This window comes from Poecilia latipinna, unplaced genomic scaffold (genome assembly GCF_001443285.1).
Source record: "Poecilia latipinna isolate Pla-1442-1.1 unplaced genomic scaffold, P_latipinna-1.0 Scaffold1300, whole genome shotgun sequence".
In the NCBI taxonomy this organism is placed as follows: Eukaryota; Metazoa; Chordata; class Actinopteri; order Cyprinodontiformes; family Poeciliidae; genus Poecilia; species Poecilia latipinna.
Genome location: NW_015113916.1, coordinates 95,823 through 122,579, shown reverse-complemented (window position 1 = coordinate 122,579; position 26,757 = coordinate 95,823). Strand labels below are relative to the sequence as shown.

At 39.7% G+C, this 26,757-nt stretch overlaps 1 protein-coding gene and 1 long non-coding RNA gene across 2 annotated transcripts in view; both read right to left on the bottom strand.

Annotated features, from left to right (window-relative positions):
- Positions 1-868: 868 nt before the first annotated feature.
- Positions 869-8,899, bottom strand: LOC106961438 (uncharacterized). The gene is made up of 3 exons (XR_001427770.1): positions 8,434-8,899; positions 2,711-6,304; positions 869-2,138 (listed from the first exon to the last, which is right to left on the bottom strand). It is a non-coding gene; the product is annotated as an uncharacterized LOC106961438 (long non-coding RNA).
- Positions 8,900-10,268: 1,369 nt separating this feature from the next.
- aqr (aquarius intron-binding spliceosomal factor) overlaps positions 10,269-26,757 on the bottom strand; it is a 45,937-nt gene continuing 29,448 nt past the window's right edge. Inside the window, exons 32-36 of the mRNA XM_015055174.1 lie at positions 25,507-25,677; positions 16,771-16,856; positions 12,022-12,196; positions 10,794-10,898; positions 10,269-10,577 (exon numbers count right to left, since the gene is read on the bottom strand). Coding sequence (XP_014910660.1) covers positions 10,317-10,577; positions 10,794-10,898; positions 12,022-12,196; positions 16,771-16,856; positions 25,507-25,677 — 798 coding nt within the window. The 3' untranslated portion in view covers positions 10,269-10,316. The remainder of the gene's footprint in view (positions 10,578-10,793; positions 10,899-12,021; positions 12,197-16,770; positions 16,857-25,506; positions 25,678-26,757) is intronic.

The following is a 26,757-nucleotide window of genomic DNA, read 5'->3' as shown; positions in this document are numbered from 1 at the left end:
AAAAAAATTTTTTTGGGGGGGGTAAAAACATTTTTTTCAAAAATTTAAAAATTTTTTAAAAAAAAAAAAAAAAAAAAAAACATCAGAAAAAAAAAAAATCCAGAAAGTAGCAAAAGAGGTAAAACTAATCTTTTTTTTCTGAAAAAAAGACTTGTTCCAGCATTGTTGTTGATTGATTGTTTTTGGCTAAAAATGTATGTGGGCTAAAATGCCATGTGCGCATGGCTCCAAAGCTGTCATGTGCAGCTTTGGAGCCACAGGTTGCTCCAAAGCTGCACTGTAACTGTGGCAAAATGTGTAAAAAAAAAAAAAAAAAGAAAAGTCAAGGGGTTTATATTTTTGCAAGATAATGTAACTCAAGCTGAAATTTACTGTAGGCTTTAATGTGACACAGGGTAAATATAACAGATTTTCTATCATGACAGACCTCCACAGGTGAATCAACAGCAACCTTGGTAGTGTTTATTGCTTGCAAGTTCCCAAGTCTGAGTAAAAAAAAAAAAAAAAGGAGCATCCCTTGTAGTGACACAGCGCATATTCTTTCCTTAATCCCACACAGACAGGAAAGGAGAAGACACTGAAAATGACATTGCCGGTTTACTCGCATCAGACAGAGAGCAAAACTCTGAAGGCTGTGAAATAACACTGGCTAAAAGCAGTGGATGGTCCCTCCACAAGGAGGACACGACAAAAGGGCACAGCGAGCCATGAATCATATGCTGCTGTCAACCGACCCCGAGCCATAACCCTCCACTGTGTGACTCTTTGTTTGGCTCTTATGTAATGAATTTTAGGCAGTGGTCTGCTTTAAGCGTCCTTTTGCCCCAGTATTCAAACATTCCTAACTTTTTTTTTTTTTTTTTTTTTGACCATAGATCATGTAGGGCTACGTATGGAGAGAAACTGTCTTTTAACTTGTTATTGTGTTTATTGTGAAAGCTAAAAAGGACAATTGATTTGGCATTTTCTGCAGATTTTAACATTCAAATTGCACAATAAAAACAATAACAGACACAAGAAAACAAAAAGGGCATATTGTCAGAAAATGTCTTTCTGTTCCCAGTGGACAACAGAGGTGTGAAACTGCCTGTGTTGAGCTCAGAGGTTTCTAGAGGGTTGCTCAGATCGTCTCGTAGTGTGACTTTCACTCTATCGTTTGCTACCGAGATTAAATCACTGTGGCACAATCGCTCTACCACTCACGAGCCCTCGGGAGATCAGCTTCATTACTCAGCAGAGGAGATGAGATAATAAGGAACAAACTGTCGAAAACAAAAAGCATATTGATTGTCTATGGGAATTTCGCGTCTTAATCAGAGGGAAAAAAAAGCCATTCCAAGAACCCCGAGGGGAAGTCATTTGCAAGGCTTTGTGCTCCAGTCAATAACATGCAGACATATTGGAATGTGCCTGTACCAGACGGTGGCATTTACGTTGTCCATCAAAAACTCACTCAATACTAATGTTCTGTAAGGATTTTCTTTTTTTTTATTTTTTATTATGATTATTTCAACTTGTCTGCTTCATTTGTGATGGTTTGGGGGCATTTAAAGGTCAGAGCAGATGGAAGGCATGGAACACGCTCTGTGGAAACTGGGCTCCCTTGTTCTTGTTGCTACAATAAATAATGAGTGACAAGCTGTTGGTTTTTCCTAAAGTCTTGCATGAGGTACCTCAAAGGAGTACGAGGCTCACATCGCTCCGCAAACATTGACGTGTACAGCAATGCTATCGCTAACTGCAGGGAAAGCGAGGTTCGTTTTCAAATGAATGCATGGTGTTTATGTTTTGATGCTCATTCAGATATGCCACACACATTTTTTTGTTGTCCACATGAGTAAAGGAGAGCTGGTTTTAGATGAGATGTCACATTGCAGACACAGTTTTTAAAGTATTTTATTGGGATTACGTGGCAGAAACAACTGTACGGCGAGAGGAAAAGCATACAAACTAAAAATCTGAAAAGTGCAGCATGCATTTTGTATTAAGTCCCTCCTAGATATGCCGTGTGGAATTATGAAATAGATACATTTCAGGAAAAAGACCACTCCTACTCCCAGTCCAATACCTTTTTTTCTTTTCTTTTTTTTCACCTTCCAACAATCCAATACCCAGAGGAGTTCAGGCTTGTCCAGCTTCTGGGAAAACCGAAATGAACTTTAGCCAAATGAATATCATCAGAGTTCTCCCTCTTTCTCCTAGATACGACTTTGAGACAGTGTGGTGAATGTCAATGACTCCAATTTCTGAGATTTTCAGAGAGATTCTATTGAGACTATTTATCATAATCTGCAGATTAGAAAATATTCAGACCTGGGTTTGACTTGTAAAATAGGGCTACATTTTCTAAGAAAAATAAATTAAATAAAAATAAAAACATACATAAAATGTAGCTTAATGCCAGTAGGCTGACAATTCAACAATGAGGCAATAATTTTTTCACCATAGCAACTTTTTATAAGTAAGTCAGATGATTGTCATCCTCGGAAAGAAGATAATTTCATGCACATTTACCTTGTTATAAACTAAACAGTCTGCTGACTGCGTTAAACTGAATGGTTTCATCTGTGCCCTACCCATGCCTTTACTGAAACGATAATTTGGTGTCGGGGAAAGAAAAAAAAAATACTGTCAAAATCGGCACTTGCTATAAACTTTGCACAGTAGTCTAGAACAATCTGAGCAGCCAGAAACTGTAAGATTTACTGACCGTGACACTTGTGTTGCTCCAAACTCTTTGGCGATGGCTTGTGAATGTAATGGGGTGAGGTTTCTGAGCAGCATGTGGCTAATTGAAAGGGGAGATCTACTCTTGTCGTTCCTTCGCTCTGCCTCTGAGGTCTCCTCGCAGCCAGGACAGCGTCAAACCTTTTTCATGGTCAGTTTCAGACTTTGATGAAAAATTTACCAGCTTGCCTCTCTTTAATTCTCTCAGTTCGGTGCTGTCATCTTGGCTCGAAGGCCTCCCTCCTGTGCCCTCTGCAAAGGCTTTTGGGAGGAAAAACAGACAAAGTAGTTTAAAAACTGGGCTATTTTATTTTATTCTTTTTTTTTTTTTACTTTTTCTGGCGAGCGGGGTTCTCACTTCAGGATATTTAGGAGCAAATCCGGGTAGTATATAAAAATGCTATCTAATTAGGTCTCACATGGCACTTCTGTAAATATTACAACACACACTAGGGTCTTCACCTCCTTTTATTTATTTTTTTTATAGTAAATTCATCTCAGCATGCATTTTGAAGTAAGAGTGAGGTTCTGACGCTGTGTTTCAGTCAACAATAAGGAATCTGAAATTATGATGAAAAGCAGTTTGAAATGAAAATGAAATATTCATGTGGGTACATTTGAATAAGCTACAACACTGGCAGATTTGCAGGTAGGCAGCTCAGTAAGATTATTTGAGAGAGTATTTATGGGGGTTTCTGAGGACGGTATCCGGAGCTATTTTGGTCCTGACTCAGGCTGTGGTGATGCCAGTCAAAATATTAAGACAGCTTCTAAGTTGTTAAGCAAAGTACCCTCACACCTCGCCTTGACAAATACAGTTAAACAGACTTTTGCTCTAATATGTGCAGCAATACTGTCAGTGTGTTTGAGTGAGCCTCTGCAGCAGAAGAAAAAAAGAAAATCTGTAATTCTCATGATATTGCTGAGGCAATTTTGCAGCTTTCTTGGCTTCAGGAAAGCTGTTCTGAAAGTCAGTCAGCATCACACACATGAGCTGATATCAATAAGAAAACAGATCAGTAAAGCATTTCCAACTTTACTTTAAAGAAGCTCTTTCAATCAAGGAAATGGCTAACATGTTGCTGATGCAATTAGGAACAACATATTAGCGGTAGCCATGTTAATATTTCTTTTTGCAATATCAATACAGGAATCTGCATTGCTAAGTGATGAAGAATTTTGGTGGTGTCTAAACATGTTCATAAACTCAATTCTGTAGCAAATAAATAAATAAATAAATAAATAAATAAATAAAAAATCTACCAAGCAAATCGATCAATCCGTCCGTCCATCCGACCGTCCGTCGCCACCCTCCCGCCCACTACAATAACTCGCATATAATATTTTTTGTGAGAACTTAAGACTGGATGAATGTGAACACGCAGAAACAGGAGACAGACGGAAGCAGACGGAGGATTAATTGACGTTACAGTTCCGAGGAACTGTAACGTCTGGGTTACTTAGAAGAACCCAGACTGTCAAAACTTTAGTCCCAAAAGCCCAAGAACTTTTAACTGCTTTCAAGCTTTCGTTTTATTGGAAGCACTCAGTTTGCTTTCAAGAAGTTTCCCCTTAAAAGATGGAAGCTGGGATATGTGAACCAAACCATTAGCCATGGACTGAGCATGAATTAGTTAATTCCTAAAATAACATTAAAAGATGTTATGATGTGTGTGTGCTTTGAAAGATATCCCGTTTGGGTCCCAACTCTATAGCTTGCCCTTTGAAATTTTACTGGAAAGTCTTCAGTTTACTCTTCAAGTTTAATAGCTTTCTCCCCCTTTGTGTTAGTGAGATTTCAGCGACTTTGTTTGTGCTTCTGAATGTTAGAAGAGCCACTTTGCAGCTCATGTCAGACATCTGTGTCGGTGTATGTGGTTCATTGCTGGACCTTCACCAGCAAAGAACCCGATAAGGCAGACGGTGATATTTCAGTGCAGCTTCTACCATCGCCACCATTTAGTCTACATCAGAGGGAGGAAGTGACAGAAGAAATCGTATCACTCTGCAATGCAGTCAGAAAGAGAAAAAGGTTTTCAGGATTTATGTTGAGCCTTTAAATTAATTAAGAATACAGCATTCGGTAATTTTGCAACTGTCACATATGCAATATGAAACCATTCTGTCGTTGGCTGTCACCTTAGCATCCATCATGGGGTCATCAGGGTCAAAGTCTGGCACAAACACCTAACACCTATAATCTATGTGAAAATGGGAGTCTTGTAGTGCCATCTGATCAGCTTGATTCTTGGTTAGATATTTGGATGTATAGCATGCCATCAACTCATATATACGCAAAGCAGAGTTAGACTTCTTTTCCCTCAGTGGTCTTAAAAACGTTTTATTTTGGTGCTGCTGCTGTAGCAGTAGGGGAAGAGCAGACTGCAGTGATCTTCCAGAAGGTTAGATCCTTCAGTGTTTTCAGTAAGATGCTGCAGATCTATTAGACTGTTGTGGATGGTGTCATCTCCTCTATCATCATCTGTTGCGGTAGCAGCATCAGAGCCAGTGACCTCAAAAAGCTCAACAAGCTGATAAAGAAGAATTGCTCTGTTCGGAGGACGGCTGTAGAACCTCTGGAGATAATTGCGCAGAGATGAATTCTTCATGAAATGAACATTACGTCAACCCCGAGTATGTTCTTTATGAGGCCGTGATGTAACAACAAGGGGTTTTCAGTCAGAGGCTTTTTTAAGAATTGATGTAGTACTGATCACTAGAGAAGATTCTCACTACCTACAGGCATCTATCTATAAAAACAATGTTACAAGAACTATGATTTTCCTTCTCGATTAGTAAAGTATTCTAGTATTGGAACTGAATTGAATAAATTAATTATTTAAACACAGCATGTGTGTTATAAGAATTAAAACTGTCACATTCTTTTTCTGTTTGCTTCCTAATTAAACAGCACACAGTACGAGTCAATCAGCAACCACAGAGGACGAGCTTAAAGCAGTTTTAATCGCATTCTAGGTTTCAGTGCAGTGCTTTACAAGTCTAAACAGTTCTATTGTTAAAATGCCATTTTCATTCTTATCTTCCGCATGCAGCGTCACCGTGAATTATACAGAGAGCTTGGACCATGAATGCAAAGCCTATTTTCTTGCGCACCAAACTGAAATCCGAGGTTAATTAGGTGTTAACAGCAGAGGTGGAAACCAGCGTTCAAACTTTTTTGGTCGCAGAGGTTACAAGACAGAATGCCAGATTGTCAAATGCCACTCGTTACAAAAATAAAACAGACACCATCGGCTCCTATCTCTGTGAAGAAGCTTTGTCGCTACAGAACAGGAGTGACCCCCTGTGTGATCCCCCTGTGTGATCAGGTCCTGATCACTCAGGGTGACTCTCAGCACAAAGGCTTGCAATGCCTCATGTTGTTGGCACAGGTCCGGCCTACGTTGGCCCCCTCCAGCAGTAAGTCAGAAAGTCGATCAAGGCCGAGGCAGGTGGTGAGGGGGCTGATGAGACCATAGAGACCGCCTAAGGTGATGCTGATTGGCCAGCCAATGAACAGCAGTACCACCAGCCAAATGATGCACCAGAAACACGAGCCACAACTCGCCATCCTGGTCTACAGGGGAAAAAAAGAAAAAAGAAATCGGTTAGAATACAAATTAAAACACAGACAGGAATTTTTATAAACTGCTTCAGCTTTGATCCAGTTCTAGTGTAGCACCATATTTCTAAGACCGTTTCCTCTTTAACAAATTACTACTTTTCTCAAAAACTTGCAGGGGAGAATCCCTTACTTGTCTCATGTCACCTATATCTAAGTACAACATGTGGAGAGGGCTTGACTTCAAAAATAGAAGATGGTAATACACAAATTCTGCCTAAAAGAGATACTTTTACTTTAACTTAAATATAACATCTTTTACAGTAAACTGAATAAAAAGTGAGTGTATGAGTTGTGAAATGTATTGTTTACAGATATATTTTATGGGTCAGTGGCATGAATAGTTTTGTACCAAAAACTCAACAAAAGTAACAACATGCATTTAAAACGTCATTTAGACTGAACTACAGAGGACATGTTTTGATGGGAATTTCACATAATGTGTAACATTAATTCAGAAGATATAAAAAGTCTACGGTCCTCTGTTAAAATGCCTTTTATTTTTTCACGTGCTTGGAAATTGTTTTCTAACCTTTTCCTGACTGATACATTATGATACATCCCCTCTGACTGCTCTTTTTCTATGGAATTCAATTTGAACGTCATTTGTCGTTTGTGGTTTAGGTGGGAACTGATTCCTGTTTGACACTGGGTGAGAATGTGGTGGTTATTTCTGAACACAGCCACATCCTGTGTGGCGTAGGAGAGAGGACGCCGCCACATTATAAAAACATCATAAGAACATGGTACAGTAATATGGGAGTCTAGACTTCTTTTTCCACTGTTATGCTTACCAGCATAACAATTTAACAACATCAATACTTATATATTTTGCAACGAGTTTGGTTTTAACAGTGTGCGACTCTATCACTATGAATTCTTGCATCTGGCTTTAAAAATAATTAAGGTTGACTATTTAGATCACACAGGACAAGAAGTAAATGTTCCTCTGTTGTGATGAGAGATTATCGGTATGAGATGGGAATTGTTGTTGATCTAGAAGAGCTTGTCAGGATCAGACAGTCGCTTTTACAAAGCCCGATATGCTGACAGCTCCGAGCGATAGCCACCATGCCTGTCTGACTGTCGAGGTCAACTGACCATTGAATGACACGGTGTTGAAGAGGCACGTTAGTCACCCACTAATAGCAGATCAGCAAACATCATTCAGGACCTTTATAATAAGCAGAACTGTCAGCACAGATAAACAGCGACCAGGAGTCGTAAAGTGCTGCTATTCTCAGCCTGCTGCATCACCTGCAGAGAGACAAAGTTTCACTTGGTAAACTGTGCAGGTCTCAACTTCCTTTTTTTTTTTTTTTTTCACCACTTTGAACGGGTTTCAAATACGGAGTGTGGCTTTAAATATTTCCCGCGATGAAATCCACCAGAGAAAACTTGGCCCGCGGCCCAGCCTTGAAGTTAAGATAGTAGAGCTGATGGTTTTATGAGTGTGAAAGTATTGTGTGCTGTCAGGCTGATTCTTTAAGGTTGTTAAAGCTTTAAGACACAATGGTCAGATTTCTCCCCCACCAACTCCCTGCAGGCACTGCTGCCTTAACTCTGTGCAACGTGTAATTTCCTGTTTTGACAGCGCTGTCATGTAGGGTTGGCCAATAAATTACATGTTCTCGCACGAGCGTGCCTCATGGTGTATCCCGTGCTCTTAGTAAACACCAGCACGTTGAAAAGAGGGGGAAAACACACACAAATGAGCCACAAAATTACAAGTTTTTACAGTGGAGAAGAATAGCGCATAAAATTACAAGAATATTACTGAGATCAGATAAAAAAAATTCAATTTAAAACTTTGAAATTTATACAGCTGCAAACTCTTAGATATGATGGAATTATCTTCCTTTTCAAAAAAAAAAAAAAAATTCCACAAAACATTTCATAATAATACATCTTCTTGTTATACATCACTCCACAGGAAGCGCAGCAACAATCAATCTGCTTCTGTCATGTTAAATGCAGTTAGTGCAATTTTACATCTAAGCAAAAATGTTAGGAGTGTCAGCTTTGCAAAAAATAGCTAATAACCTAGAGAATACCTGTCCTGTGAGTATAAAAGACATGTTCACCTTCAGCACAGACAAGGTTCTGGAGGAACTGAGCGGCTGCTTTTCCTCACGCTCGGACAAATCTCTCCCAGATCCTTCCTCAGACTTCCAGGGCAGATGTTTGTAAGCAGTAGTCACTTCCCACCAGTTTGCCTCTAATTTGCTCCAACGAGGTGCCACAGCAGCTGGACTGTCTTAAGGCCGGCTGAACGAAAAGCCAACGGGAAGTCTGATCGGAGGGAGGCCGTTGCACAATGAAGCTATTCATGTGACTCAGGGGAAGGATATGCCTGGTGTCATGAGATTTCAGCTCTTTGGTGATATAGCGAGATGTCGGGAACCTTGAGGTTTTATGTGACTGACAACGACAAAAGAGCGGATGATTGTGGGGTTTAAAGTAAATGATTCATGGATATTTAATAGGTCGATGTGCATTTTTATGTAGCCTCCCTGACTTCCACTTCTTCTTTGCTAAATGGCTCACGCTCTGAGTGGAGATGAACCGTGAACACCAACTTTTGAGATATCTCAATTGGACTTAGATCCATGCTTTGACTAGGCCATTAAAAATATGCTTACAATTCAACATTTTTCCTATTACCCGTAACCAGCTTTGAAGAGAACTTAGTAATTGTTATAACCCAACCCTGAATTAAACTCAACTTGCATTTAGGTTCATCAGAGGGGCAAGTAGTTCAAATGCATGAATTTTCAGATTCTTAAAACACTTCACAATTATGTATTATTTTGTGTTGGGTGGGTATATGAAAAACATTCGGGAGATTTCCCTTTATCTTATGAATAGTTGAATAAAAATGAGTCACTTATATGAAAGTCCTTCTGTCACTCAGCACACAAAATATTTCTCAACCGTCATTCCAATCCTTACTCCAGGAAACAGAAAGCCCTACCCACTACTGCTCCAGCAAAGTCCAGTGAACCTTCACCTCAACTACCCTAAATTTTAAACGCAATACGGCGGAAGAACAGACAAAAGAATTTCCATGGCTTTACAGTCGACTGCAGAAAATGTGTCTCTCCACATCTATCAACACACGGTTCTCCAGCAGGTCCCTGAACTGGCCGAGGCACAAGCAGCTGTGCAAGCTGACCTGCTGCGCTAACAGGCAGCCTGAGGTGTGATGTGAAAACGACCAACCTTCTCGTGCATGATAATGAATAAATTTCCTGCGTTCTCGCCTGCAGGGTTGTGAACCCCGTTAAACTCTTAATCATAATTCATTTATGTCTAAACGGTCAAGCATTGCTTTAAACCTGGATAATGGATATCGCTCTTGATTTCAACACCAATACGTCGTCTTTCAGTCGATCTCGTCCCTCATAGGAACCGCTCTGCAGCGCAAGTGTGTGTCTTCGGTACTGCACAAAGATGTATGAATGGTGAAAGATTTACTGTTGCTGGTTGAGTGACTGTGCTTCTCGAGGGCAGGGTGAAATCCCCCGGCATGCACACGGGCTCCTGGGTGAAGTGACTGACCTATAAATGCAGCTTAGTAGCAGCCTGCGCTGCTGGTTTGGGTTGAGCCAGTCACAGCAGAATTAAGATTACCATGAATGGATGAGCGTATCATGACACAGAGGTTATCTGATAAGAGTGAGAGCGCAACAATGATTATGTTTGGAGGCAAAGTGCATTATCAGCTTTGGTAGCAGCACATGAAGAAACAAGCCAGTATAAATAAAACGATTTTAGGTTGTTGTTTTTTTTAATAAAGTACTAATGGTTACAAAAATCATCTGCTTTAAAAAAAAAAAAAAAAAGAAAGCAAGAAAACATCAAAAGGATCTTTGACAAGTAGAAAACAGGTTCAGTATCAATGTCATCACACGTTTTCAATGAGAAATCTAATTTGTCCGTGCGTAGCAGTCCACTAACGGATCCGCTACTGCTCTTCGTCCTCCTCCTCCTCCTCACTGTCGCTGTCTCGGCCTGGATGCTCTGGCATCTTCGTGTGGTCGACTGTTTCCTGGTCCCCCTCTTCCTCCGCGGCCTTCTCTGCGTTTGGCTCGGGGTTCGCAGCTCCTGGGGTTTCCTGCTCCATGGGAGTTTCTGGCTGTGGTTCTGCGGAGCTACCCTGCTCTGTCTCGACCGCAGCGTCTTCCTGAGATTGTTGCGGAGGCATAGCCAGTTTCTGCTGTTGCTGCTGAGAAAGCCAAAAACACACAGGGGTTTCTAACAAATGAAATATTTTCACATAGTAATTTTGGTAAAATGAAAATAGTTGTTCTCTTCACTTGTGAATAAAAATGCTATTTATTTCTTGATTGGAAGTGAACATTATTTTTTAGAATAGTAGTGTTAGTGTTTTTTTTTGTTTTTTTTTACACATTCTAAGATAATGACACTGAAAGGCGTTTACCTTTCTGTACTTCTGGGAGGTCTGGATCATGTGCATGTACATGTTGTACACAAAGTTTGTCATCTCTGGCATGTCCTTGATGATCCGGTCAGGCTGCTCATCCCTCTAAAGGAGAGGAGGAGAGGGGGAGGAGAAAAAGGCAATTTGATGATTCAGAATAGTAATGAAATCAAAAACTCCTTGTATCTTGTTGGGGATCATTCATTAAGTTACCAATGGAGGTTTTATGGATTTACAGCAAAATCAGTGAGGAAATTACATTTTAGCCCCTGAACACAAATTTTCCTTGCAGCTACCACTTCTCACTGGCTAATGAAACCAAGTGCAGAATGCAGAGTCAGTAATTCCACAACATTAGCATGCAGACCACTTCTTGCAGCCTAAACTGCGGAGAGAGATGATCAGAATATTTTATATGCTGACAGACTTTTGCTTTGCTAACACAGAAGATCCTCACCGGAATCCTGCTGGCATCACGTCGAAGTCAATGAGACACTTGATTACAACTTAAATGTGGAAGATTTCTCTGTAGCGAAAAGTTAATGAAACATGTTGCTTTACTGTAATTCAACTCACTAAACATGCAGTGCCATGGAAGATTAACTGTTCCCTTATATGACTCTTCTTAAAACATAATTATTCATCTGTACAATGTGAACACATTGCTGCAGTGCAAATACTCCTGTGGACCAAGTCAGGCCAAATTGCTTGTTATCCTTCTGGTCGGGCGGTGTCAGACAAAATCTGCATGAGCGTGTCAGCAGCAAAGGTTTACCGACTGTAGATGGACAGGCTAAGCAGGGGCCGCATGTGTGTACCCAAAAGAGCTGTCCCTCGTGGGGATGAACACTCGAGAGTCAGAGAAAGTGTCAGAGGCTGTGGGGTATTTTAGACTGCCCTGTTGCCACAGTGCGCCAGCCACTGAGATGCAGTGACCAGACAACAGCCGTGTCACGCTGGTCTGGCCCAAGGTTTTATTGTTAGATCTTTGGGAGTTAAAAATAGCCAGGCCTGTGTTTCCCATGCTCACAAAGGGCCCCTGCACGCTGATGTTAACGGATCAATCTCTCTGTGTAAAGCAGCAGAAGAACCGGATGGCGAAATAATTTAAGGAAGAGGAGACTAGCATGGATCTCAGTGCATTTGCCTGACTCGCGATAAGGAAGGTAAACGTATTACGAGAGAATAATTGATCCAGAGCGCGGAGCATGCATGTGGATGTACATACAGGCTGTTCCTGGCTGTAGTACTCGTGCGGTCTGATGTGTAGCTGCAGTGGTCTGGCAGTCAGTTGCTTGAAGGCGGGAGTCAGCTCAAAGCAGTTCTCGAACAGTGACACCCGAGCAAAGATGTACAGACCCAATCTGGCTCTTGACATGGCGACCACAAGACGCCTCACATCCCTGTGGAGGGAGGAGAAAAAAACAACAACAAAAAAAAACAGCTCAGAATTGGTTTGACATGAAGGGGGATGGGGATATTCAAAGAGACATGAGTGGGAGGGGAAGAGAATGTGCAGAGGAATAGCTAAAACTTAGATCAGGGTTAAAGGATACAGTAAAGATGGAGGGGAAAAAGGCAATGTAGCGTGGGAGGAGGGAAGGTTTAAGAAAGGATGAGAGGGACTAGGTGAGTGGGACAAATATAGAAGACGAAAGCAAAAAAATAAAGGAAAGGGAGGCAACAGGGAACATAAGCAGAGGAAGTGGGAGAGTAGAGGAAGGGGCAGATTTAGGATACTTTTTCCTGCCATCTAAGAGAATTAAGAGATTAAAAAGAACAGAGGAGTAATTTCTCTGTGAAGAAGAACAAAAATCCCACTTGGCTTGTTCTAACACATTTGTTAATGTACTTTGGTGTCAAGGAACGCAACAGAAAATCTAAATACAGCCCCCCTACAAGAGTATTAACATTTCTGTTTCCAATGTTAATTCTAGTAAAATCCCTTTTACGTAGATGCTGACAGACACACATTTTCTATTACAGATAGTAATTTTTAAAATTCAGGGTGGCTTCCTGCCAATATTTAGCCAGCCTTTATGATTACTGTCACATTTAATTTTGTTTTTTTTGTTGTTTTTTTTCAAAGGAGGCTGGTGCTGTATGACATCATTACCTCCTTTGGCTGTGAACGAGCTCTCCTGCAGCTCACAGAGCCAATGTTGGTCGGAAACTATTGTCAACTTGACTACGTCTACCTAACTAGAGGCGTCGCAATAAATCTCAAGGTTTGGGAGGATTTCCTCTAAAAGTAACATTTTATATTTAACAAATATTCAAAAGGCTCTAAAAAATAAGAATAAGTCTTGACATTTTCACTGGTAGTGCTTTTCAGAGGTTAGAAAAAAAGATGACAAAAACATATGGATGTGTAAATCTGTAATTGTCATGTTGTATTTGTGATTCACAGTAATTTTTCTATATTGTCCTCGTACTATACCGAAAAAAAAAATGCTACACTGCTCCAATAAAGAAGAAATACCAAGAGAAAGTCTCTCAGAGCAATTTTGATTTTTATCAGTAATGAACAGAGTGGGAATCGAATCAGCAAAGCACCAACAGAGGGATGAACTCCTACCAGTTGTCACCATTGTCCCAACATTGTAGTTTGTGGCAAAGTTTGAGGATATGAATACTGTGGCAAGGAACTGTTCTATAATTTCTCGCAACGCAGGTTTGGAAAGAAAAACAGGCAGAGCTGCATGTGAACACATCATGAACCCAAAAGGCAAGATGCACTAAAACTACACTGAATGTGCTCTGCCTCCACCTACTCTACTGTATGCTACCGTTACAATAAATTCAATGCAAAACATACAAATCCAAGCAGAAACAGTAAACAATGGTTGTACTTTCAGTCACTGAAGAATAAGGATATAACTCATAGTTATGATGGAGCATTTATAAAATCAAGGACCTTTTTTTTTTTTTTTTAGAATATGGAAATGTATTCTAAAGTGTAAAATAAGTCCAGCTGAACAACTTGGCAGATTAAGAGAAGTAATCCTTTAAATATGCATGATGAGTTTCATGAATATGCAAAAAAGGGAAAAAAAATGCTTTAGGGAGCTGCTGTGTGGCATATAGTACTTTAATATCAAGATTATTGCAGAAAGTAATGCATAGTTCAAAAAAGAGGTCCACTGCTACAAACTGGAGAACAAAATGATCATTTTTTCATATGCAAAAAAAAAAAAAAAAGTCTGAACCATACTGTGGAGGTCATGAGCCAATCATTGTAGCCTGTGGACATGGCGGTGCTGAGAGTTGCCCACCAGGGCTGTGCTGTGACACGATGGGGCAAAGTGGACGAATAGCTGCCCTTTGTGTGTCCACGTGTTTGAGTGCGTCTGTGTGCTTCCCTGTCAAAGTGTGTGATCCTGTATGCGAGTGTGCCAGTGTGTATCAGCAGGACGGACTCTCCTGTCAAAGCCAGGGTCAGTTCATCATATGGTCCGCTGTATGCCTTTTGGTTGTCATGGCAGCAAACTGCCAGGAGGAGAGATGCAGAGAGGAAGAGGAGCGTGGCTTGTGAGGGTGAAGTCAGTGGCAGACCAGTCATCTCGGTGATCCTGTTAGAGGTAACTGCACCTCTAACATATGAACGAACCGCAAGGAAAGTAGTGTGAAAAGTATTTGCTGTATCTATATTACTGCGACTAAAGGACAACTGTTTGAGAGGCAGATTTAAATGGATAAGAAATCCTATGAAAAAATATTTTAAGATTTAAAAAAAATGTAAGTATGAGAGTATGTTTGCAAGTAATCATAACCAACTTATGCTTAGTGATCATAATGAAATGTTGGACATTAAATAGATGAAGGATGATGAGCTGATAAAATGACTAGTGATAAAAACTGGTGAATAAGGCATAACTTCTGCATACATTTTTATTTAAAAAAATGTGATTACTCTTATTGCCCTTTAAAATAATTTCCTAAAGCTAAATCAATAAAAAAGTCACTTAAATTAAAAAGATATAATTAAGAAATATATATATTTTTTTAAATTTACTCCCTATTTTCTGTCATTTTCAACAATTTCTTTCTTAATGAAACTGAAAGGTGAACCTCTCATCACGTCGCCTCTAGCTGTTCTTAAATCACCAATCAAGATGGTCGTGTTCCACACACATTAAAGCGTTCGTAAATAAAGCTGGTTTAGCAGAACCACAGAACTCCTGTTTTTCAGGATAAAACAAGGTTATTATACCATGCCAATCTCATACCAACCCATGTTTGGAGTGTAAATACCACATTTTTAGGGCATTAGCGAGAACATTTGAAACAAAAGCTTGCAATCAACTGTCATGTTGCTTTTAGCTCACTGAATGCAATTAAAATAGGTAGATATGTACCTTAAAAACAGTGATGGGTGGAGCTTGTGGAGCTTCCTAGCCATCACCGTTTCTGGCAAACACAAATATTTCCAAGAAGAGCTTATTGTGTTTGTGGACAGACAGACATTGTTTAAAGACATTTTTGATGCACAAGTTATATGCAACGCTGCACCCAGTGGTGTTCAGGAGAAGAAATTGCTGAATTTGACTGCGGTGAATAATGACGAGGCTCAAACTGCCTTTGACTGGGTTTGTATTGGATTGATTTGAGTGCTAATTAAATAGTCTGTGACAAACATTAAGAAGGATTATTTGGGTTTGGATGAAAAGAACAAGAAATAATAACGTTCGAGTTATCATTTGCATAAGATGAGTCAGCTAACTGTTAGTCCCAATTTCCTAATACGATCTTATTGCTTTGGGATTGGCTGAGTCTGATAGTTTTCTTTATTTCACTGTTGTCCCATCACATGTGTAGTAGTGATAACTGAGGTAAAATTACAGTATTGCCTTGTTTACTTAAATCTCAAAAAGTAGCAATCTGAGGATAAGAAACAGTTTTTTTTAATAATTTCATGCAGGCTCCAAGTTGATGAAATGTGATGAAATCTGGCAGGCTTGGAAAGCAACACTTTCTGCAATATTCCCAAATGAAATAAGAATACATGCTTCAATATTTCCAGGAGAAGCCACACTCGTGTTGAGCGTCATCACCAATAGTATGGAGCTGACTGAAAACTGGGTTTTGAGGACTTTGATGTTCAGTGCTGCCAGAAATCATCCACAGAACTGCTGCAATGCCATCCACTGACCAATCAGGAGCACTCTGAATGTGGGTATGGTAGGGTGTGAAATGTGTGCGACAAGATCAGATAGATGAGAGAAGCATGCACTGCCAAAAAAGATAAAAGTATATTTATTGTCAGGGACATCAAGTCAATTCCCTATCTGTGAGATAAAAAAATGGCCTTTTAAGTGTCTTGTTTCTGCCACCTAACGGGTCCAAGATATGAGAGAGAGAGAGAGTGTGAGAGAGAGAGAGAGAGAGGTAGTATTCAGCTCTAAAAGGAATGGCTTGTTATGTGCTCTGGAGTACCAATTTGTTGGTTGTCCAATACAGCGATAAAGCTGTGAGCTGTGCAATTCCAACAGTAGCTAATGTATATCAGAGCAAATAGCCAGCAGAGCTAACTGAAGTGCAGTGGATGAGTTCAGCCTCAGCTCCCTGATAATAAACCATGTGGCATATAAAGTGTAAGGAGCTCATTGAGATTTCATGGCAGCAGAAAGGCCACTAGACCACACATCAGCGGAATAAGGAATGAAGGGAGAGCAAGTCAGGAGCAAACGAGGGTCTGGGCCTAAGAAGAGGGGCACGTAATGGGACAGTCATGGCTTTAGAGACAATTTTAATCTTCTTTTGGCTAACTTTCTTGTGCAAATAATTTCTTTTGCAGCTGTCTTTACTATTAAAAACTATTAAACTATACTATTAAAAATTAAATCTATTAAATAAAAGTATAAAACATTCCCATAAAGACATAGCATTACAAAAAATAGAAGTTGCATTTACACAGATTTTTTTTTTTTCTGTATCAGGAACATTTATTCTGCTTCGCATGCGCTGGAATAATCACCTTAGGTGTCCCACAGCTTTGGTACGGACCAGCGAGAGGATGATGTAGTCATTCTGCTGACCCTGGAACCTGTCCACTGTTGTAATCTGCACACACACACAAGCACATTTTTATTAGTCAATAAACCCAAAATACAACTGCATAAATTTGAAAGATTTGCTAAACACGCTTCAGCAGCTAAGATGCTTTTCAAAGTGAACAAATGCGGTCGAGTCAGGTGGAAAGTTTTTTTCCTGAAATGTAAAAAAAAAAAAAAAAAATGAGTGAGCCGACTTTCCCTCTCCGCTTCTTCTTTTCTTGTTTCTTTCTTTATTTTTGAGAGGAGAGTGATAAGAAGCCGGCGTCTTCTTGTTGGGCTGTTATCGCTGAGGGCCACATGGGCAGCCAAAAGAGTTAATGCGGCTTAAAGGGCATTTGCTATCACTAGCCTCTTAGCGGGGCCTCCTGAGAGCCAGATCCAAGGTAGTAGGGGGCCATGCGGTTAGCCTCAATCAAAGGTTATTTTCAGAGGAGAGAAAATGCCTGAGAAGTACTTCAATGTGAGACTTTTCACTTTAATTCAAGCTGCTGGCAACTGTACTGACTTCAACACGTGAGGAACATGAATGTCCCTGTGCTTTCATGCATTACAAAGTAAAGATATGGCTCCTTGTAAACTCTGAAGTAGTCAACTTACAGGTTTCCTTGGAACTAAAGACATTATTTAATACACATGACATACACAGTTGCATTATCTAATGAAAGTAAAGAAAAAAAGAAATCAGGTTGGTGGTCAACTTAATTTGTTAACCACCAAAGATGTGTAATTTCAGATAAATGTTCATTTCTGGCGCTCTGATTGGTCCACAAATGAAAGCCAGATTTCTTTGGATAAACACCCCTGAAAAAAAATACCAGACTTCTGATTTACAGAAGTGAGCCATGAATAAGCATGCACTTTAATGTTCTTTTTTAAAAGTTCATAAAAAAAAAAAAATCTGACAAAAGTCATGGACCTTTGTCAGTTTGTTACTATATGGATAATTGATAGTAGTACTTCTATGAAGAAACTTGTAGTACATTTATTTTTTTTTAACATTTAATGGTTGGTTTAAAACTAAAATTCTGTAAATTGATGTGGCACAGTCCGTCCTTAGAAAGAAAACCGAGAACAGCAGTTCAAACCTCAAACAAAACCTGGTCAAACCTGAGCTGAAGAGAGAAAAAAAAAAAAAAAAAAACTGAACTAACGCTGGACATATTTCTAAAACAACATTTTTCAATGCCTCTTTTTGTATTGGCACCATCCCTGAGTGAAACAGGTGTGGTAATACGGGGATAAATCCAGATACAGAGATACACAATACAAGATAACATTTATTCTCACTGTCTGACTCAGCCTAAAATAAGGAAAAACCTTTTCTGCTTTAGGTGAGAAACAATTATCCATTGTTACAAATTTCAGCTGAAAAGCCACTCAAAGAGGAAGAGGCCCTTAAACAAAACAAACATAAGAAAAACCCAGATTAAGCAGAAGATGATGTGATGGTGTGTGGATTCTTTAAAAGTCAGTTTTAAAGTATAAAACCTGTGGATAAAAGTAAAGATATTATGATTCTGGGTTTTCTCAAGATCACAAAGCGAACCATTGAGCTAAAGGCATGTTTTGAAAGAAATGTGCTTAGTGACATTTTTTAAATCCATAGTTGTTCACGGTCAACTTTCTAGATATAAAACCAAGAGATTTTTACACTTCTCAAAGAAAGAAAAAAAGTGCGTAGGTACAAGTTGCTCTTGGGAATCATTACTGTATGCAATACGTGGCTTTACAGTAGCAATGTTCAGAAGAATTTAAAGCCCACCACAAAGAGGTTAGTGTGTCCTCTATAGATGCTCACATCAGAACAGATCAATAGGCCTCCATCAAGAAGCTGCACTGGATCCCTCACTCATGTTATATAAATCATGCAGTGGCTGGAACGTCCTCCGACCTCATAATCCAAAATAACTTGGAACTCCCACAGAACACCCTATCTTCGGTAAAAAAAGTAATGTGTTGAGTGCGTCTGTGTGTGTGTGTGTGTGCTAAAAGGTATTTATTTATGTCTTCCTGATGTCTATGTAGAACAGGTGCAAACCCACTGGCAAAAAATATGTTGTGTTTTTAAGCACATGAGGAATCGTGGACTGTATATCCGGCATGCATAAACGTATGCCTCTCACACCATGAGATGTGAGAGGCTTTTGACAGGTAGTTATTCTTGGCCCGGAGACACGGACGCCTATCGACATTCTCCCCAAGGTGCAGCTTTTTGCATGGTGTTTAGTTATTTATGAGAAATCTTCCTGCGAGAGAATCACAGAGGTCATGTCAATGTGACACGCACGCACACGCACGCACACACACGTCTGTGGACATGCAGGAGCACACAGAAGATACTGTGTGAGACACACACACACACACACAACTATTTACAGGGGATCATTTTCTACCATCCTGTCTTTCTCCTCATTGTCAGAGCAAGAATGACACACTGTCTTTCAGCTAATAGACAATCATGGAGTGTTGCACTCTTGTTGGTTATTTAATCCATTCTGCTACGTAGCATTTGTTGTAATCACTGCTGGGAATGTGCAGATTGAGTTAGATTTTTAAACTATTTACGAGGCACGAGGAGCAACAACATTAATAGAATGCCTTATTTTTGTGGGCTCCTGATTACTTACTATTTATGACTTAAAGTTAAAAAAAAACAGAACAAAAACAGAATGCAGGAAGATTTTCCTCTAATGACTGTTATGCACCACTTTGACATCCTGATTCATGCTTTATGCTGTCTTTATGTTATTACATTTACTCTCTCTCTCTCCAGTAATATAGTTTGTGGTAATGAGAACAGAGAATGAGAACAGAGACCGTAAGTAAGAACACTCCTTCATTTCTCTTCTACCCATGTAATATGTAAGAAAATAAACAGAGGACTCACTATTCACCATTCAAGCTGTATTGACCCGACGATACAGATGTTAGCCATTTCCAATTTCACTTTAAGAAATTTAAGAGAATTAAAATATTGTTCTTAAGTAAAACAACAGTGCTTGTTTTGCTTGAAACATTATTTTATTTTTATGTAAGGAGCAGAAAAAGCCAGTGAGTTAAAACAAGTTTTAACTCACTGGCTTTAGGATACAATATTAGCAATTACTGCATTTAGCATTATTAAAAGGTGCGTCTGTCAGTCAGATTTGTATTCCCCAATAAATGTAAACCCTTAGATTAACCAAGGATTTTAAAAAGGGCTACCAACATTTCCAGATGTGGAATGTGTTCAAATACAGGGAAAATCAGATAATTTTTTTCTGGTATTCCACTCAGCCTTCCTGTTCTCTTCTTTAGGTCTTGCTTCCTCTTAAACTAAATTAACCACAGTCACAACTAGACTTGTCCTGAAAAAATATATTTTCATACAAATAGCTTCCTATACCTCTCTGCTTCCCTTCGCATGAAACATCTTGACATTTTTGAAAATACCTAACCTTGAGTTTATTTTATTTTTTCTTCACTCGATACCATTATCAGTGCTGATGAGTCTTGAGGTCAATCCGACCAGAAAGCTCTGAAAATCATCCAGTTCTTGTCAGGAACAAATTTGTTAGTTGCATTTCTATGTAAAACTTTAATACTGAAAATCCAATTTAACACTAAGCCATTAAATATAAAAGTAAAAAAAAAAAATTAAAATAAATAAAATCTTTGTTGAAAGTATAAGAAACTGGCTTATTGACATTCAGATGGAAATGTAGGCTAATGTGTCTCCTTTTGAGACTCCAACTGGTGCTAACCAGGATTTCCCGTCCTACTGAGTCTAATTAAAGCCATCAAAGTAAAGTAAGCAGGCTGCTGACATTTGCTTGGTTTTAGCAATTGTGACACATTGTCAGACACACTGTGGACCTGGTGCTCAGCGCCTGACCTTTCAGCCGCTCAGCATTTTTCCCATAAGAGTCCCTCTTTCCTTTTCATCAAGCGTCCTGTCTGGACATCCTTCATTTCAGCACATCTAGCAGCCTGTCACTCTTGACACCGTATCACGGGGTATGCACACTGACTAAGGATGCGAGCACTTTGACTGATGCTTTGTCTTAACTTTGCAAGACATCTTGCATGGCTAAGCACAATTTTGGGCTCACTGCCAAAACAAGGAATATAGTTCAAGAGAAAGGATGGAGGTATGGTTGCACAGCAGAAGCTTTAGATAAGAAGAAATGGAAGTAAACGCTTTTGCCCTGCAGGTGTCCAACACACCATTAATCTGGCACTCAGACTGATACCATAAGTGACTCAATGGGATCCACTTCCACCGACCCATTTTCACATTTTAAGAAATAGCTAAGAGACTGCTTGAAACTTAGATAGAGATCCAGATAAGCCCAAATATATTCATACCCTTGGTCAGATTCATATTTAGAAAATCTGTTAATTTTACTAACATGTTTATTCTGACTGAAAGTTAAAATGACCTAGCCAAGGGGTCTGCAACTTCAGTGTCCAAAGGGACATTTTTGGCCCATAGTGGGACAGTTGGTAGAACTGTTGCCTTGCAGCAAAAAGGCTTGAATCCCAACTGGGACCTTTCTGCATGGAGTTTGGATCTTCTCTCTGTGCATATGTGGGTCTTCTCAGGCAGGACTGGCAACCTGTTCAGAGCGTACCCTGTCTTTCGTCCATTGGCTGCAGGCAATAGGCCCCAGGTGACCCTGAAGGAACCAGCGGCTACACACATGTACGGCTAGATGGATGGATAAAAATATCTAACACTGGAAATTTGTGGTTAAGTTTAAAGAACCACCACTTTACCTCCACTTTTAGGCTTTAAAAAAAGAGAAAAACAGAAAAGCCAAAGGATGATGAATACATTTCCTTATATGGGATGTTGATATTTAACAAAAATTATGTTAAAAAAAAAGTACTGTTTCTAATAAGGGGAAAAAAAGATGCAAGACGTTATTCCTGCTACGTGTAGTGCCATTCTATTGTAGAAATTCAACCTGGATCTGGAAAAACAGGGTGCAGGTCTCTGACCCAGCTAGAGACCCAACTATTATCAAAGAAAAAAAAAAGAAAAAAAAAAAAGCGAAATTTCCACTGAGCAGCAGAGCATGGGTCGATGCGGTTCAGTTTGCTGCTTTGGTCCGGTGTATTTAGGAGAGCGTTTCCACCTCCAATTGGACTGTCACTGGGCAGGAGGAGCTAAAACCAAACGGATAATGTTGAGTTACACTAGTGCGATGGCTCACGTAACGCACTAGAACGTTTCATGTTTGCCGCAATCAGTGACGTTTTTTCCAACCCCCAATCAATGCATTGTTTTGTGTGATGTCACTAACTACTGTGCCATTGTCCTATACTGAAAAGGACAACTGAAGGTCACCAAACTGACATGTGGGGATATAGAAGCTATGTAGAGATTAGGGTGATGGCAACAAGGTCTTCCAACCTAAAACACTTCAAGCTCATCGTAAAATGCAAATGGTTAAAAATACTACCAGAAAAATGCACAAAGCTCGTCAGCCAATTCATTATATTTTCACAACCTTTCAACACCTTGAAAACTGACATTGCATCTCTGCTTCAGTTAAACAGCCCACAATCCTGCATTATATTACCAACAAGGTCACATTCAACAAATACCACACGGTCAACTCAACACCTCCCAAAACACATACGCCAACAGCAACAAGATGGAAATAAACTGGGTTGTTAATACCAGCCCAGTTTTACCGATGGGGCCGATATCGATATGCTTAAAAGGTGACCAGCATCCATCAATACGGATGTTACTGTCAATATATCTCTATTCCCCATCGTAATTTTCAGACCTTTCTCCAAATGTTAGGAATCAATGAGTGTGTGAAAATATTCACCGCCAGTAGATTAAAAGAACTCAAAGAGGAAACCATAATGTTAGAATTGAGCTCAATAATATAAAGAATTAGAATAGCGGGGCAAAAATCTGCAAGCAATTTGCTGAATAATCATGTTAAAAAAATAAAAATAAGGAGACAACAGCAGAGTAACGGATTAACACAGGCTAGACGAATACATCCCAAGAGTATTTTTTAGAGATAAAAAATGGGAACAATTCACATTCCTGCACACATAATCAGTCAGGTGGTTAAAAGAAGGACTCTGCTTCATTTGGTCTCATGACCTGCAGCTGTTCCCAGAGTCTCATGATCTGATACAACTGAAAAAAAAAAAAAAAACTTTTATCAACAAAATGTTCTCTCTTGATGACTCGCAGTGCAACACATCAAGACTGAAAGGAAGTGAAAATGTACAGCTGACAAACATTCTTAAACGTGCACACAGAGCAGTGTGCACATTGAAAACAAACACCAAGAGCTTTAGGATAATTGGGGATGGACCTCATCTGATATATGAGGTTGTAAAGTAAGTGCCAGTAACTATATCTTGTAAGTTAAGTGGTTCTACGCATACATGAGGTGTAAAAATGTCTTCTGGTATTGAGGATTCCTTCAACATAAGCCATAAAACATGTCACCTTTAAGTGATATTACACAAGGAGTGGGATGTGTTGCAGAGTTGAAACACTGCAACACAACGAGTAGTGGTTGTTGAACATCTGGCAATTAGAAGTGAAAGACATCCAAAAATTCACTTCATGAAGATAAAAGCTGTTGTGACAATTGCTACATTTAGAGACTTGAAAGTCTCAGAATACCATCCCAAAGAATAGAGTAAGAATAGAAGCATTTTGTTATATGGGTGCTCTAGAGCAGTGGTCCCCAACCCCTGGTCCGTGGACCAATTGGTACCGGGCCGCGCAAGAAATAATTATATATTTCCGTTTTATGTATTATTTGAGTCTGGAGGATCTTTTATTTTGAAAATCCTCTAACCAGACTCTCTCAGTTACTTGCGCGCCAACACTGAGCCCACAAGCAGCAAAATGAGTAAGAAATGGATCAGGTGTCTTTGGAAAGTTTCTTTGCAAAAGGGAAAAAGGCCCAGAGAAGAGACAGGAGGATGGATTTATCCCGGACCGGGAGGTGAGGCAAACATTACAAGCCGCTCTGTGTAATATGCAGCGACCGGCTGCTGATGAGGCAATGAAGCTTCAAGCTGCTTCGCCACGTAGAGACCAAGCAGGCTGTGGATAAGCAACACTTCGGGTGTCATTGTCTCCCATCACTCCCAGATGGGACCGTCTCGTTGCAGAGAAACAAGCTGAGGGCTCCAGTTAGTCATTATCGTGAGTTAAAATTTTCACGAAAGTAAATTGTTCGTTTTTGTGGTGCATTTGTATCTTATTTTGAAGGGATATGTAAACGTTACCATAGCGACCAGAGACAGAGCGTTTGGGCAGTGGTCGAGAGGAGATGAGTAGAGCTTGTGAGTCTTAAATCTGGTTTAGACGGCAAGATTTAAGGATTGTCGGCCGATTCTCCAAACCTCTGTGACCACAGAGCTGATAAAAGTACAACAGGTTCAATCGGTTCGTGTGTCCAAGGCAGGAGCAGCACGAACCGATTCCAGTCACAAACATCGCGATTCCAGAAGAAAATACACAAAACCCCCAACAGAGCATACGGGAATTTAGAATGACCAAACACGGATGACGATGTAGAAGCAATAGTGACAGTTTGTGGACTCATTTTAAGAGATAAAAGACGTAACAAATAGAAAAGGCGGTGGATAAAAGACAGCGGGAGCAGCCGCTCTATTTGCTGCACTATGATTTGGAGGCGACTATGTTTTTTCATAGTTAACATTTTTAACTGAATAAACATAAACATAAACATATATAATAATGACCTTTAAATATAATAATAAACATTTTCACATATCTCCGATATCCACCGGACTCTCAGTTGCGCGATATGTCAGCTGTTTGGGATTCCCCTCTGTTCTTGCGCCACCACGCTTTCTGATTGGCTACCTGTCACATTCAACAGGTTGTATTCTCGTTTCCAGTCAGGGTAAACCCCACAGCCTGCGATAAAAGGGCCAAGACAACCCAAATTGGGTATATTCAGGATTTAGCGGGAACACCAACATGCAGAAGCCTTATCTGACAGTTCACCCCGCCCCGGGCCGCAGCAAAATTTTCCAAGTCTTGACCGGTCCGTGGTAATGTAAAGGTTGGGGACCACTGCTCTAGAGGGACTAGAGACCTTCACAAAATAAGGAAAGAAACGTCTCAAGACATCAACCAGGAAGTTAGGAAATTAACACAGACTGGTCGTTCAAAAGGAAGCACACTGGCAAAATAATAAAAATGGCTTAAGGACAACAACATATATGTATTGGAGTAAAAATCACACAGCTCTGAAAATTTGTGGTCAAAGCTGAAAAGATGTCAGAAAGGCCACCTACAGACCTGACGTAGTTACACCAGCTTTGTTTGCACTGCTTAATAAATTACAGTGCAGTGCATGTCAATATAACTTGATTCAACTGTATTGTTGAAACCAGGTTCAGCAGTAGGGATGTAACAATACACGCAGCATGCAAGACAAGGCAATATTTATTTCCCCCATTTTTGTGATTCCACAAATAGTCGACGTATCAAACTTTGTTTTGAATTATCTGTAATCACCGTAAAAAGAAAAGTCAGTGTAGGACAAGTTCCCAATGATCTCGCATATTCTTTCTGTCTTTGTTTTTTACTTCACACTTGTCAAGATGTAGTTTTTTTTTATTCATATGATGAGTCATCCATTGGGACCTACCTTGTGAGGCTGCCCAAAGTAAGGGTTTCCAGCACACCGTTGGTTAATGACATCTCTGATCAGGTGCTTTTGTCCATTGTAGGTAGTGAGGATGCTGATTCGCTCCGATGGGTAGCCCAACAGCCTCATGTACATAAAGAGAGCAACAGAGTACTCCGCCTCAGCCAGGTTCTACACAGAAAAGAAAAATAGGTAACAGGGAGAAGATTAAAATCCGATTATTCATATTCATTTGATTGAGTGCTGAGTAAAGCAGCACTCAGATAACGAGTGAAGAGGTAAATTGATTGTTCCATGTCTTCTAAATCACTTTGGAGTCTGTTAACGCTTCAGCAAATTCGAATTTCAGATAATTTATCTTGCTCCAGAGAATAAACTCAACTACACACATGTGATTTACTTTCTGCAGAGTTTTTCAGATATAGATTTTTTTGTAGTTTTTTTGTTGACATACTGCTATGATTTCTCATCTGCTGTTCAGTCAGATAAAGCCGAGACAGAACACAACTAATTTGATCCGGAAAATCAGAGGTTTAAAGCAGGTGAAATTGAAAATAAAGACATTTTAATAACAGCTAAAGTAAACATATTCAAATTAAAATGGCTCTTGAAAGAACAGGCTGTCGATAAAATGAACTGTTGTTGGTCATTTACCAACTTTTCAAATGACACATTTCTCATTCCTGTGTTCTGGCTCCAAGATCGCTCTTTGCCTTTCAAATGTGACCAGAAAAAGAAAACAAGCCAACTATATGCATTATTCATTCAGTTTCAATTAAACGTGGACTGCAGCCTCACATCTTTGCTAGTAATTTATGCAGTTTCATTAACAGCTTCTGATCCAGCTTCAGTGGAATCAACACATCAAAAACAATGGGAGCCTTTGTTCATTTTCTCCCATTACCTGCCACCAAATGAAGCATATACATGCATTTATAAAAACAAAAATCATGTTGGATCTTGCACATTTTGGATTTTGCAATTATGTACGCTATCAATTTGGCGTCCTTTAGAATTAAGAACGATTGTAGCAGGTGGGATGTTTGAGTCAAGCCAAATCTCTCAGAAAGTCTTAAATATTCACCTTCCCTTGAAAAAAGAATTATTTTAATTTCCCTCGAGCAATCTACAAAAAGTCAGCTACACCTGTTCTGGTTCTTGCAGTATCACAAAAGAGCTACGACACCCAAATCACACGGTCGGGATTACAACTCAGAACAAATAAATCTGCCAGAAAACTTCTCAATTAGG